General features: G+C 38.6%; 1 protein-coding gene across 11 annotated transcripts in view; it reads left to right on the top strand.

The window, feature by feature from the left end:
- SMYD3 (SET and MYND domain containing 3) overlaps positions 1–14,551 on the top strand; it is an 839,170-nt gene that overhangs the window by 127,077 nt on the left and 697,542 nt on the right. For 6 of the 11 annotated variants that reach the window (XR_008477979.2, XM_054248251.2, XM_035280430.3 and 3 more), the window contains exon 2: positions 6,148–6,195. The exons of 4 other annotated variants lie outside the window; for them this stretch is intronic. Coding sequence is in view for 5 of the 7 variants with exons in the window: in XM_054248251.2 (XP_054104226.1) it covers positions 6,148–6,195 (48 nt within the window). In the remaining 2 variants the exon portion in view is untranslated. Of the gene's footprint in view, positions 1–6,147; positions 6,221–14,551 lie in introns of all 11 variants that reach the window. One more of the 11 variants, XM_078357184.1, reaches the window with a different exon arrangement.

Genomic DNA, 14,551 nt, shown 5'->3' on the forward strand with positions numbered 1-14,551 from the left:
AAGCTGTCTGATGATCCAAATAGGATGCTAAGGTGGGAGTAGAAACTTCAAGAGCTTTGTGGTTCAATGTATAATTAGTAAGTGAGCCATTGGGAGCAAAAATACTTTGAATAATGAATAATTAGCTGGCTGAGAAGCTAACACTAAAATTCCCAAACAGTATGATCAAGTAAAATGGAGATGTGTACCAGTAGGATATTGATGTAAGTATAAAGCTCAATTTGCAAAAGCTCAGTTATTTCTATCATTTATGTGTGAGTAACTCATACTTTCATCTCAATATTAAGGTAAATAGTATTTTTCTAGCCTCTCCTATAATTTAGAGTGTGTTTCCAAGGCCCCTTACATGATGACATATAGTAACCCTCACACTCATAAAGGATCTTGACCATGCTTTTTCTCCAAACATTGTTCTTTTTCCTTGTAGACAACCTCAGATATTTAACCTTATAATTGTAAAATCAGGTTTTAAAAGCCACTCTATCCTCTTAGGTGCCTAACATAGGTGTCTTGATGTCTGCAGGCTCTTGCCATGTGATTTTCTTGTTCTTATTATTCAGGTGGTGGCAGAACATAGAGGCAGTGATTGGGTTCCTCTTCCCTAACAGTGGTGGTCCACATGCAGTAGTAGTGCACATTAGCTACTTGTGAAAATGGTGGAACTTGTCAGAGGCACATGAGAGCCAGGGATTTTGCCTTGTCTACTCTAAGAGAACCCCTGAGGATGTTTCAAATGACTCTTTGAAAAGAATCGATTTGTCTCAGGCTAAAGGGAAATAGAGAAAAACAAAACGTTTGCATTTGGACTGGATGAGTGATGTCAGCATTGAGATTGCTATTCAGACAGCGTTGAAACATTTAAAGGATGGACCAAAATGATAAGATATATTTCTACATTTGGACTTTGGCTATATTCATGGATTTGATTATTAATATATTTAGAGCTTTCCTCATTCCAAAATATCCATGCTATTTGGTTCTGGATTGGTTGCTTGGGAATAGTGGTAAAAATGTAGCCTTCTGTTTTAAAATGCAGGGAGCAGGAATTGCTTTCTTGGTGTTGACTGGTTGTCCCAGGAGGTTCTACCCAACAAGCGAATGAATGGCCTCTCTTGGGAGTTGATTGCTGCTATGTTCATTGTTCAGTCTCTTTACAACAATAGGACTTACTCTTGAGAACCTGACATTGGTGATTTCTTGTTTTGGAATATTCTCATTTCTCTCTCAAAAGCCTGAGTTCTGGTGAAATCCAAAGCTGGATTCAAAGGTTGGTATCTGCCATAGGTTACTACTGTTTGTTTACATTGTAAGCCCCTCAGTTTTGGTGTTCTGACATCAGGATCTTGTCTGTGCAGTGAGGATTGTATATTGTGGGGTTAAACTTCCTTTCATTATGGCAAGGCGGTACATAGGAGGTCTCTCACAGTGTGTATTGGCCAGAAACAGCTGTTTGGATTCTGTTCTTAAAGGAAATTAATATTTACATTCAAATGTGTTAGAGATCTTGGGTTTTATCAGTTATATATGTTACATACCTGTGCTATATGTGAGTTAGTTTGCCTAATATTTTAGGTATTTACTGATAAGAGCAATCAAAAAACATACAGCATTGTACTACTGGTATCATTCCTTCCTTGAAGGACATAAGGGTAACAGTTATTTATTAGGATATGACACCAGAATAATTTAACTGATTAGATTTTCCTTACCTTCTGTTTCCATGAAATAAAATCAAAGCTAAGAAAGATGGAATCCATGTGGAAAAATCCTTTGCTTCTTTCTAGCCATTAATGCTAGTTTTCAGTTTTAACCGTAGATGTCACCAGAGCATAGAAAGTAGCTCAGCATTAGAAGTAAAACAGTTGTTTTTAGATTTTTTTCTAAAGGCAGGATTTTACTCTCTTGCGCAGGCTGGAGTGCAGTAGTGAGATCTCAGCATACTGCAGCTTAAGCAGTCCTCCTACTTCAGCCTCCTATAGCTGGGAAGACAGGTGCCTGCCACCATGCGTGGCTAATTAAAACAAAATTTTATTTTATTTTTTTAGAGATGGGCGTCATGCTATGTTGCTCAGGCTGGTCCTTAACTCCTGGGCTCAAAGAATCCTCCTACTTTGGCCTCCCAAAGTACCGAGATTATAGTTATGAGCCACTAGCCAATTCTATGCCCAGCCTAGAATTTTATCTGGTATTATAAATTTCTCATGCTGTTTAACTTTTTGAAAAATCTTACATCAGTATACTAAGTGCTTTGGTTAAGATAATTAGATGAAGTCCTTTTCTAAAATGAGCTAATTATGGTGCTTCTCTTAGTAATATTATAATATATGTAGGAATTCTGAGCACAGGATCAGGCTGCCTAGGTTCAAATTTTGGTTCTTTCACTGAGTAACTGTATCATAATGGTTAAGTTTAAAAACTTTTAAAGTTAGTTTGTTTAAAAAAGAATTTCATTGAGATATAATTCACATCTCATATACTTCACTCATTTAAATTGTATAGTTTCATATTTTTTTAACATAGTCTCAGAGTTGTTTAGCCACCTATTTTAGAACATTTCCTTCTTCCTAAAAGAGAACTTGTTTTCATTATATGGACTATATAATTAGTATTTAATGTTTTTAGAGACTCCCCAATTGTTTCCTAAGTGATATACCATTTTACATTCCCACCAGCAAGTATGAAGGTTTTTTCCTTCTCATTTTTGCCAACACTTGTTATTCTCTGTTTTTTTGTAAGGATAGTCTGCTAGTGTGTTTGAAGTGGCATACCTATGTGGTTTTGATTTGTATTTCCATAATGATTAATGATGTTGAATATCTTTTTATATGCTTATTGACTATTAATGTGTCTTCTTTTAGTGATTTATTCTAATTGACTTTTTTTTTTTTTTTTTGCTGTTGACCCATCTCTGAAAACTAGTATCTTCAAGGCCAGGCCTGGTGGCTCATATATGGAATCCCAGCGCTTTTGAAGGTGGAGGTGGAAGGATGACTTGAGGCCTGAAGTTTAAGGCCAGCCTGGGCAACAAAGTGAGACCACATCTCTAAAGAAAATTTAAAAATTAGCTGGATGTGGTGGCGTGTTGTAGTCCCAGCTACTTGGGAGGTGAAGCTGGGAGGATTGCTTAAACCCTGGAGATTGAGACTGCAGTGAGCCACTGCACTCCAGCCTGGGCAAAAGAGTGAGACCTTGTGTCTAAAAAATTCCTTAAAACTAGTCCCTTCATAATGGAGTTATTACGAGGATTGAAAGAATTAATGTATATAAAATACTTAGCACAGTACCTGACACATAGTAAATACTCCTCTAATGTTGGTTATTATTATTGTTATTATTGCTTAAAGTAATTCTTTCATGTGTTTAATGCTTCCTGGTCACTCCATTTTAATCCCTCTGATGTGAGTTGTGAAAAAAATCTTCAACCCCTATTTTCACCAACCTTGTTCCTTCCTACACGTGTTCAATTGTTCATTTGTTCATTTATCCTTCATTTAGCAAGCATTTACTGAACGCGTGTTATGTATCATGTTTTGTGATAGAACCTGTTACTGCAAGCTGGAAAACAAAAAGAATGAAAGTCTGGAGGGAAATTCAATACCAAAATGATGGTTGGAGAGCAATGAGTGCTTTAATGTAGGTATTTGCAAGATTTGGTAAAGCATTCAGAGAAGGGTTTGTTGATGAGCTGAAACTTGAAGGATGAGTGGGAGTTTCTGATGCAAATATTGATGTCAGTGTTACGGGTAGTGCAAGGGTATGTTCAAATACATAGGAATTTAAAGACATTGAATGTTGAGAATTGTAGAACTGCTCCATGGGTAGTGCTGTTAGGAGTTGGGAATAAGATATGAACAGCTGGAGAGAGAGGAGTACCAAATAGGAAAGCACTTCTCTTGCTTCTTGACTTTTATTTTTTTTAATTATAATTTAGGTTCTGTGGTACATGTGCAGATCATACAGGATTGTTGCATAGGTACATACATGGCAAGGTGCTTTGCTGCCTTCATCCCCCCCATCACCTATATCTGGTATTTCTTCCCTCATTATCCCTCCCCACCCAGCTATCCCTCCCCTGCTTCTTGACTTTTAATGCTTAGAACATTTTTTTTCTCCCCTTTTTTGTATGTAACTTTTCATTACAAAATGTGTTACTTTTCATTATCAAATGTCCCTCGTCTCCAGTAATATTTGTGTCTTAAAGTCTTATTTGTTTGATATTAATATAGTAACCGCAGCATTCTTAAGGTTACCAGTTTGTTTTGATTTGAACTTGTTTGTATCTCTGAATCTAGAGTATATCTCATACAGACAGAATACAGCTGATTCTTGCATTTTTTGTTCTCTTTTCTTTTCCTTTCCACTCCTGTCTCTTTCCCTACCTCCCTCTCTCTTTCTTTATTTCTTTTGAGATAAGGTCTTGCTTTGTTTCTCAGGCTGGAGTGCAGTGGTGCAATCAAAGCTCAGTGTAGCCTTTATCTCCTGGGCTCAAGCAGTTCTCCTACTTTAGCCTCCCATGTAGCTAGGACTACACTTGCATACCACTGTGTGTGTGTGTGTGTGTGTGTGTGTGTGTCAGAGATAGAGTCTCACTTAGTTGCCCAGGCCGGTTTTGAAGTCCTGGCCTCAAGTAATTTTCCCACTTTGACCTCCCAAAGTTTTGTAATTATAGGCATGAGCCATCATACTCAGCTGAATCTTGCCTTCAAAACTCCAATCTGATGTTCTCTTCCTTTTGCTGTGAATGTTTGGTACATTAATGTTTAATATAATTTTTGATATGGTTGGATTTATGCGTGCCATTTTGATTTTTTGTTTTCTATAGATTTCATGTCTTTTTTGTCTTCTTCTTTTCTTCTATTACATTTGTGTTAAATGTTTTTGAAGTGTACCATTTTAATTCATGTGTTGATTTTTTTTTTTTTAAGTCATCTTTTCTTTAGTGGTTGCTCTAGTGCTGTAGCCATTAGCTACATGTGGCCATTGTGCACTTGAAATATGGCTACTCTGAATTTATGTGTGCTAAAGTGAAATACAAATCAGATTTCAATGACTTAATAGTGAATGTAAAACATTTATGATTTTTGTATTGATTATATTCTGTCATACTTTGGTTGTATTGGATTAAATAAAATATGTTATTAAAGTTTCATGTTTTTTTCCTACTGCATTCCTACTTAATAAAGTTTCATGTTTTAAAAAACCTTTAAAATATTACTAGAAAATTAAAAATTACATATATGACTTATTTGTGGTTCTCACATTTCTTTTGGATAGCATTAAGGATTACAGGATGAATCTGGAACATATCATAATCTGAAAGTTTTACAGTTATTTAATAGTTACTTAATCTAGTGAAGTATGGTAACTTTGTTTCCCATATAGCTTCATGTATCCCCCACCCCACATTGTGCTATTTTTGTCATGTACTGTCCATCCGTGTATATACATATTATGCACTGAATAATGATTTTTACTTAAAGCCAATTTTAGGATTTTTAAAGAAATTAAAAATACAGTATATGATATATAGGCTTTTATATTTACCTACATATCAACAATTTCCAGTATTCTTTCTTATGCAGTTTAGTTACTGGTTTTTTTTTTGAGACAGACTCTTGCTCTGTCACCCGGGCTGGAGTGCAGTGGTTTATCATAGCTCACTGCGGCAGTGAACTCCTGGGCTGAAGGGATCCTCCTGCCACTTGCCCAGCTGTAGCCTCAGGGAACAGAGGTACGGTTTTTCCCTTTTTGTCTCCCACTACATTTGCTACTTTAGCTGGTAAAGACCTGGAGTTTTGCCACCATCCCACGTCAGATCTGCCCCTTCTGGTAGCAAAGATATTGGCTTTTACAGACGGCCCCAAGTCTGTCAACCTATAGTTTTCACCACTGCAGCTGAGTGTAGGAGAGAAGTAGCCTGAGGTGAGGTGCCCTAGAGACTTATGCTGTTTTTACCTAAACCTCTAGCTGGTTTTCAAGAATGAGTGCTTTTTAATTTGTTGTCTGCTTTAGTCTGTTTTCATGCTCTGAAATGTTATTTTTAATACATTTTTTCCAGTTTTATAGTTGATTTTTATAGCAATGAATTACTGACTTCTCCACATAGCTGTAACTAGAAGTCCTTCAGAACTCTTTACTTTTTTTCAGGTTTTCTTCCTCCAAGGAGCCTTCCCTGCTTCACACTGCTGCTTTGCTGTAGGTCTCTCTGCTCTGTGTTCTGGTAACATCCTGTGCTTTTTATTGTTAGATTGATTGTCTTTATGCTGGATTGTAAACTCCAGAAAACCAGGTGCTTTTAAAATACTACATTTTTTTCTAAACACAGTGCTTGGCACATGGTAACAAATATCTGTGGAATGAATAAATGTTAAACTGGCATTTTGAATCTGGTTTGGTAATATGTTAACTTTAAATGCTATTGAGGGCCAACTGTGAGGTACTTAATACATGAAATGTTGTGCATATTTTATTTACTCCTTAAAACAAAGTTAACAGTATTGTCCTCATGCTATAAATAAGAAGTCTCAAGCTAGAAAAGTTAACTGAGTTGTCCTTAGCCCTATCATATTAAGTATGAAGCCAAGATTTTCCCTCCATGTCTAAAGCCCATACTATATACAATAAGCTGAGTATGTTGCCTCATGTAGTGATTAGAAGAGATATTTATCCAGTTTTCCATTTACAGGAAGCTTCTAAATGGTAATATTGTTTCTTAATAGTATTTCTGAGCACTGCTTTTTACCCATGTGCAAGACAGTCTGCTTGCTGTATTCTCCATCTGCTTTTCTTCTCGGTTTTTTGTGAGAGACATATAACATAGGTAGTTCCCCAAAGGATATTAATGTACTGGTCTATTCCTCAAAGACTCTTGCTTATTGTGTAGTCCCTCTTTCATATTCTGTGCACAAAAAACTTTGTCTTCTCTATATCAAAAAGTATAACACTGTATCACATAGGACTGTATAACACAGTATTCACATCATACACGGGGAGGGGTGAACTGTGTAATAATGTAGTCAGTTTCTCTCTTTCTCTCATTGTCATATTGCTCATAAAGAGTAAGAAGTAAAACAGAGTCTGTTCTTAGGTGACTCTGGTTTTTGTTTTTTTGTTACGGAGTCTCTCTGTCACCCAGGCTGGAATGCAGTGACTTGATCTCGGCTCACTGCAACTTCCACCTCTTGGGTTTGAGCAATTTTTCTGCCTCAGCCTCCTGAGTAGCTGGGATTACAGGTGGGTGCCTCCATACTCAGCTAATTTTTTGTATTTTTAACAGAGGTGGGGTTTTACCATGTTAGCCAGGCTGGTCTTGAACTCCTGACCTCGTGATCTGCCTGCCTGGGCCTCCCAAAGTACTGGGATTACAAGCATGAGCCACCACTCCCAGTCAGTCTTAGTTCTTATATGGACTCCTCAGTAACATGAGTGACTGACAATTTCTTCCTTTCTTTCTTTTTTTTTTTTTTTTTTTAATAATTACAAAATGACTGAGGTGAAATCTCACTATGTTGGCCAGGATAGTCTTGAACATCTGGCCTCAAACAATCTTCCTGCCACAGCATCCCAGAAGTACTGGGATTATAGGCATGAGCCACTGCACCTGGCTGACAATTGCTTGCTTTCTTTTTTTTTTCAAATCAACTCTAGCCCCTCTTTGCTCTTTCTGCTCCCTTGATAAAAATTGTTAAAATGTTTAGTCTGCCAACAATCTTTGGTTCCTGACAACATTGAATTTGGAACTTCTGTTTTCTTTACCCTCTCCCATATCATCCAGCACAAAACACAAACTTTATAGCAAGTTCATTTTAACTCCCTTTTTCAGAAGTACCCCGTTCCCTAGAGTATGCATTGTCCTTTTGCTGTAGCAAGCCGATAAACCTAACTGGTGGTCCTTTGGCACTAGGCTTTCACACCTCCAAATAAGATGTATGTATTCTACTCCCTTTCTGCCCAAAGTATGTTTCATGGACAAGAGGCATCAGCACCACCTGGAAGCTTGCTGGAAGTGCAGAAAAGCCCCTCTTTCAGATCTACTGAGTTAGAATCTGCATTTTTAGTGATTGTGTTTGTTTTAAACGAAGTAATTTGTTTGAAAAGCGCTGCTCTACACAATTCTCTTCTCTGATGGTCCATGTCCATTTTATTTCTTGTTCATAAAGAATATAATGCACAGTTTGGAGGGAAGCACTGTTTATACAGGGTTCTTCATTGAATTCTTTCACTCAGATAATTCTTTTTGTTTTCTTTGCTGGAAACATTTCTAGTGTTAATTTCAAGTTACAGAAGGTGGGTTCTTTGTCTCCTAGGAATATGACTTAATGCAGTATACAGAGATTTGAGGTGGAAGCAGAAATGCAGTAAGCTTTAAGTTCTTAATATTTATGAAATACTTTAAAGCTTATAGTGCCATGTGAATTTTAAGTATTAAGAATAAGTTGAAATACTTAGGAAGTATGTATATCCTAAGTATACTTGGGAAATGTGCATATCCTAAGTATTTCAATTTATACTTAATACTTAAAATTCGTATGTTGTTCTTTATCTCAAATGTTATATGTTCATCATTCACTCAGATCAGTTTTCAAATAAGTATTGTGTTATGCACATAGTTTAAACAATTTACCGATTAAATTCAGTTTGAAACACATCCTGGAGACAGAAGATAAACTTTCAATATTTGAGCACATAGGAAAGATCTAGTGTTACACGATTTTATCCATTAAAATTCTCAGTCAGAAAATACCTAAGCTTTATCTTATATAATTTTACTTTATTATTTTTAAAGATATGAATGAAAAGTTTCTTTATTATAAATTTGGTCAGGTATTTATCACTGTGTAAGTCCTGGGCAATATTATCTAATGTTCCATGGGTGAAATATTTCTGAGATATGAAGAAAATCAGCTCAATTCAGCTACTACAAATAATGTCTTTTGACAGATAGTAAATAGGAGAATCAATTAACCACCCTAATCATCTTTTACTGAGCTGTTACAGTATGTTTTCCATTATAATTTCTCTTCCAAAATTAGGCTTTTTAAGGACAGTAAAATATGTTGATAAATATGCACACATAAAATTTTTATTTTTAGGCCAGGTGCGGTGGCTCACACCTTTAATCTCAGCACTTTGGGAGGCTGAGGTGGGTGGATCATTTGAGGTCAGGAGTTTGAGACCAGCTTGGCCAGCATGCAAAAACCTCGCCTATACTAAGAATACAAAAATTAGTCAGGTGTGGTGACAGGCACCTGTAGTCCCAGCTTCTGGGATGCTGAGGCAGGAGAATTGCTTGAACTTGGGAGGCGGGAAGTTGCAGTGAGCCGAGGTCACACTATTGCACTCGAGCCTGGGAGACAGAGTAAGACTCTGTCTCAAAAACAAATAAATAAAAATTTATATTTAAATACCTTATTTTGTTCTATGGTTACATTTTCTTTTTTCTCTTGTATCCATCTCTGTTTAGAACATTATGGGACTTGATTTTTCTAAATATAGTCTCAACATATACCTGCCATGGAAACTTTGAAGGTTTATGACACTGCTTTTAGAGAAGATGAAAAAACACATTATTTAGTCCGACAGAAAAATATATCTGAAGGATAATTACCTCTCAGCTTCCATACTATAATATTGCTCCAAAATAGATGCATTTTATTTTCTAGTTTACCCAGAAGTGAATATTTCATATTATATATATATAGTGAAAGGGAGTCATTCCATTTTCCATCCTCCCTTTTGTTTTAATGGTTGTCTTCTCTAAGACAACCTGTATCTTTTTACACCAGAAGATGTCAAAACATCTATCTCTAAAGAACCTTCTTTATCAGGTTCTTCTATTAAATGCCTGGGGCTCCCACCAGGTGTCTACTCTGATGCTAATCAGGCTCATTCCAGATCTTTAAATTTTTTTTAATGCCTTCCTGTTTCCCCTAACTACAAATTTTTCTGCTTTATCTTTCAGTTTCCTCTTCATATATGGAAGATATCAGGAATAGAGTAAAAGCTAGCAAGCGTGTAATATATAGGACATGGCAGGAGAAACACACGTGTTAGGATTTATTCTGGCCTAGGAAAAAGGAATAGGGTTTTGCTGAAAGTAGTTATTTGTTACCTTTGGTAGATTAACCAAGCAAATACATGGGCAAAAGGGGAAAGATACGCACAATGAGATGCTTATTCATGGTAGTTGTAGACCAGTAGCTGGGGTGTGTGTCTAATCTTCTGGGATTGAACTGAAAGGTCATCTGTTTTGTACCCTTTGAGTTGAATGGTGTGTCCCTTGATCAGCCTGAAATGCCTTATGGTAGTGCTATTTTGTATATTCAGATGATAATGTTAAGCTTCAAGTTGTTGCCACTGTTCTTAGTCATTTTCTCCTATGATCAGTGATAAAATATCTGCAAGATACTCAGTATGAAATGAGGATTGGCTGTGGGGATGACATTCTTTATATGAAGCTATGTGGTCTTTCTAATAAATCTTATCATTAAATCGATCTATCTGAATCACTCATTCATTCACTAAGTGCTTGTAGAGCACCTGTTAATGTGCTTGCTCCTGTGTCCGGTACTGATAGAGACAAGGATCCGTCCTTAACTGAGGGGGGCGATGTAAAGAACACATGAGTAAGCTGCTAATACAACAGTGAAATAGTTATCTGGTGAATGGAGGACTCCATTGTGACTTACATAGTTCATCTATAAGTTTAAATATTCAGGGATGCCAGATTGTATTGGGAAAGACAGATGTACTTTGGAAAATTCGCTGTAAAACACATTTTCAAAGCATTTACTATTTTTACTTTTCACTTTCTTTTAAAATTGCTCCATTGAGGGGAAACGTGACCTTAAAAACTGGTTGAAAGTTTTTGGGAGTAACAGGTTATTAGAAAAATCATAAGCGTTTGGCATGCTGTCTGTAGTCCTGAGAACGCTGTGTACGACTTTCATAACTTGAGAACTCTGGCCTTTATTCTTGCCTGCTTTTCCCCGATCATGAATCTTTTTTGTGCACCTGGTGGTACATTTGTACTTCTCTTTTAGTCTGAGTATTCTTAGTGCCTACTATTCTTTGGCTATAATTATTACCCTATATTGCATGATTTGCTGAAACCTTGTATATTTCACATTTGAAGCTTCATTTTCATGAAATAAATTAGACATTCTTTTTCCAGGTTTAAAAAATGCATATAAAATGATAATACCATGTTTAATTTTCAACTTGTTAAGTATCAGACTGATTGCTATATGTCTCTTGATTTGTTTCTCTTTGTCTCAGTTTGATGTAACATAATATTTTATATATGTATGTGTGTGTGTCTGAGTGTCTTCTAACCTAACTTTTATAGAGCAGGGGTAAACCATCTTGACTTTTTTTTTTCGAGGTGTAGTCTCATTCTGTCGCCCAGGCTGGAGTGCAGTGGCATGATCTTGGCTCACTGCGACCTCTGCCTTGCGAGTTCAGGTGATTCTCCTGCCTCACCCTCCCAAGTAGATGGGACTATAAGCATGTGCCACCATGCCTGGCTAATTTTGTATTTTTAGTGGAGATGGGGTTTCACCATATTGGCCAGGTTGGTCTTGAACTCCTGACTTCAAATGATCTGCCCACCTCGGCCTTCCAAAATGTTGGGTTTACTGGCTTGAGCTACTGTGCCTGACCCCATCTTGATATTTTGATCATCTTCTGAAAAGCATCATAACAGCTTTTATTTCATGTGATATATTACCTGTTGCTGCCTACAGTTTAAAGGATAATATATTTTTAAACCAAAGAGGCTTCATATCCAAAATAATTGTCTATATTGTTCCATTTCAGATATGGCTTTTGTTGTTGTTGTTGTAGATTAGACCAGTGCTCTTCTACCTTTAGTGCAATATGAGTCACCTAGACATTTGATTAAGATGTAGATTCTGATTCATAGGTCTGGGGTGGAGTCAGTCTCTCAAATGAAGTCAGGTTCTGGTTTCAATAGTTGTGGCCTTCTGCCCTTTTGGGAGATGAATATTCTCAGACAGATTCTTTTTAGTTATTACTGAGATCTCTGATCTGCCCATCCCCAACACTCACATAAATGCCTTCCCAGCTGGTAGATCCTGCTATGTAAATAGAGGTCAAATTGATGATTCCTTTGGTGTCTTCCATGTCTGTAACGTAATTTGCCACCTTTTTGCCTCCTGAGGGGAGGAGGGCCACTTCACCTTCTTGGGCAGGCTAGCCTTGTCCCTGGGTCAATACGTGGGTAGGCTTGGGACCTGGGTTCATGGGGTGGGTCTGGAGCCTGGACCCACTGGGTTTGCTGGCAAAAAAAACTAGACCGTAGATCCATGGGGGAGGCCTCGTGCTGAGGTTCACTGGGGTGAGTCTGTTGACTGAGCTCATGGGTATGAGCCTGGAGCATGTGCCTGAAGTCTGGCTAGCCTGGCCCTGGAGTGGGCTTTGAGCCTGAGTTTGTGGTGGCCAGCCTGGCCCTAGGATTGTCTGGGTGCCTGGGTCCATATGGATGGGTCTTGAGTTTGAGTCCATGGGGGTTAGCCTGGTGCTGGGGTGAGCCTGGAGCTTGAGTATGTAGGAAAAGACCTGGGACTTGGGTTTGGGGGACCTGTCTGGAGCTTGGGTCTACAGGGGCAGTCCTAGAGCCTGGATCTGTAGGGCCCACTAGGGTCTACTAGGGTGGACTTAGACCCTGGGTCTGCTGGAATGGACTTGGATCCTGGGTTTTTTAGAGTCTGGGGTCACAGGGACCAGCCTAGAGCCTGGGATTGCCCTGGTGCTGGGGTGAGCCTGGGTCCCTAGGAGCTGGTCTGGAGCCTGGGTTAGCAGGTGCTAGCCTGGTGCCTAAGTCTGTGGGTGCTGAGTTTACTGAGACAAGCCTGGACTCTGAGTCTGTGGAGTGGGCATGGGTCCTGGGTTTGTTGGAGTGTGGGTCCATGGGTGCTGGCCTGGAATCTAGAGCTGTGAGGGCTGGCCTGGCATTCCAGTGATCCTGGAACCTGAAGTTGTAGGGGCTGACATGATGCTGGGCTGGGCCTGGAGGCTGAGTCTTGGGTTCTAGTCTGAATGGTGGGGCTACAGGAGCTGGCCTGGAGCCTGTGGTGGGCCTCGAGGCTGGATCCAATGGCTGCCAGCCTGGAGGGGTCTGGGGCTGCAGGGGCTGCTTTGATTTTCTTCTAAAGGTGCCAACAATTACTGGTCTTGAAGGTTTAGTTGAAAGTACTTTCATATGTAAACACATTTGTTCTTTTAGCAAACATTTGTTCACTGTATAAAATATGTAGGGCATTGTGGGAGACGTTGACGGGGGTATAAAGAGGTACTGGATGTAGTCACTCGTTTAAGGAAATCCTTGTTGCCTCTAGTACATTTACCAATCACTCTGAGTTCACTGGTCTTCCTTCATGATAATAGAACATCTTCAAGTCTTCTGTTTTGACTTGATGGCAGTTTATGTAGGCTACTTTACACAGAAGCACTGATAAACTTTGTCTCTCTTCCCCACTGTTTCTCACCAGGTAGTGTCTTTAACGACTTCATTGCCATCCTAACTTTATCATGTATACCTGTTAAAATAATTTCACATGTAACAATAGGTTCTGTTATTATTATTATTGAGAGGGAGTCTCGCTGTGTCACCCAGGCTGGAGTGCAGTGGCGTGATCTCGGCTCACTGCAACCTCCACCTCCCAGGTTCAAGCAATTCTCCTGCCTCAGCCTCCTGAGTAGCTGGGACTACAGGCAAGCACCATCATACCCAGCTAATTTTTGTATTTTTAGTAAAGACGGGGTTTCACCATGTTGGCCAGGATGGTCTCGATCTCTTGACCTCGTGATCTGCTCGCCTCGGCCTCCCAAAACGCTGGGATTACAGGTGTGAGCCACTGTGCCCGGCCCTGTTATTATTTTTTATGGAAAGACTGCTGGCTATCTACCAAATATTCACTGGGCACTTCTTCTTTAATGAAAGAACTTCAGTTTTGTTTGAGGTGGCAGTAAGCTTGGCTAAAGAATTAAGTGTTCCGATTTTCTAGTGAGATGTAAGTGCAGGTTGTCTGTGGCATTTCCTGGAAGGATCTGTAGAGGGAGCTCTCCGAGGTGAGAGGTATACTGCTTTTGCTTTTGCTTCTTGCTGCTGCCTGGAATGTGGACATGATGCTGAAACCTTAGTAGCTGCCTTGGATTCTGTACTGATTATCAGAGGACATTAGATAAGGCTGTCGCCATGGTTCTGCCATCCAGCTTGAGAATCCCAATTTTCTGACTTACTTTACTTAAAGAAATAGTAGAATTTTATGTGTTCAAGTCATTGATTGTAATTTCACTTGATTTTCTATTATAGGTATCCACACTTACTCTGAAACAATTATTACTGCAATCATTCGTTCCCTTAATATCATATCTCTGTAAGATCTATAGACTATTCCTGTCTGGTTCCTTCATGTTTGTCAATATGCAAAATGGTGTAAGTTGTGCTTTCTTATAATTCAGCAGTTTTACTTTTAGGAATGCATACTTTTTTTTTTGACTGAGTCTCCATCAATTATTACTGCAATCA

The sequence above is a fragment of the Callithrix jacchus genome, chromosome 19 (genome assembly GCF_049354715.1).
Source record: "Callithrix jacchus isolate 240 chromosome 19, calJac240_pri, whole genome shotgun sequence".
Taxonomy (NCBI): domain Eukaryota; kingdom Metazoa; phylum Chordata; class Mammalia; order Primates; family Cebidae; genus Callithrix; species Callithrix jacchus.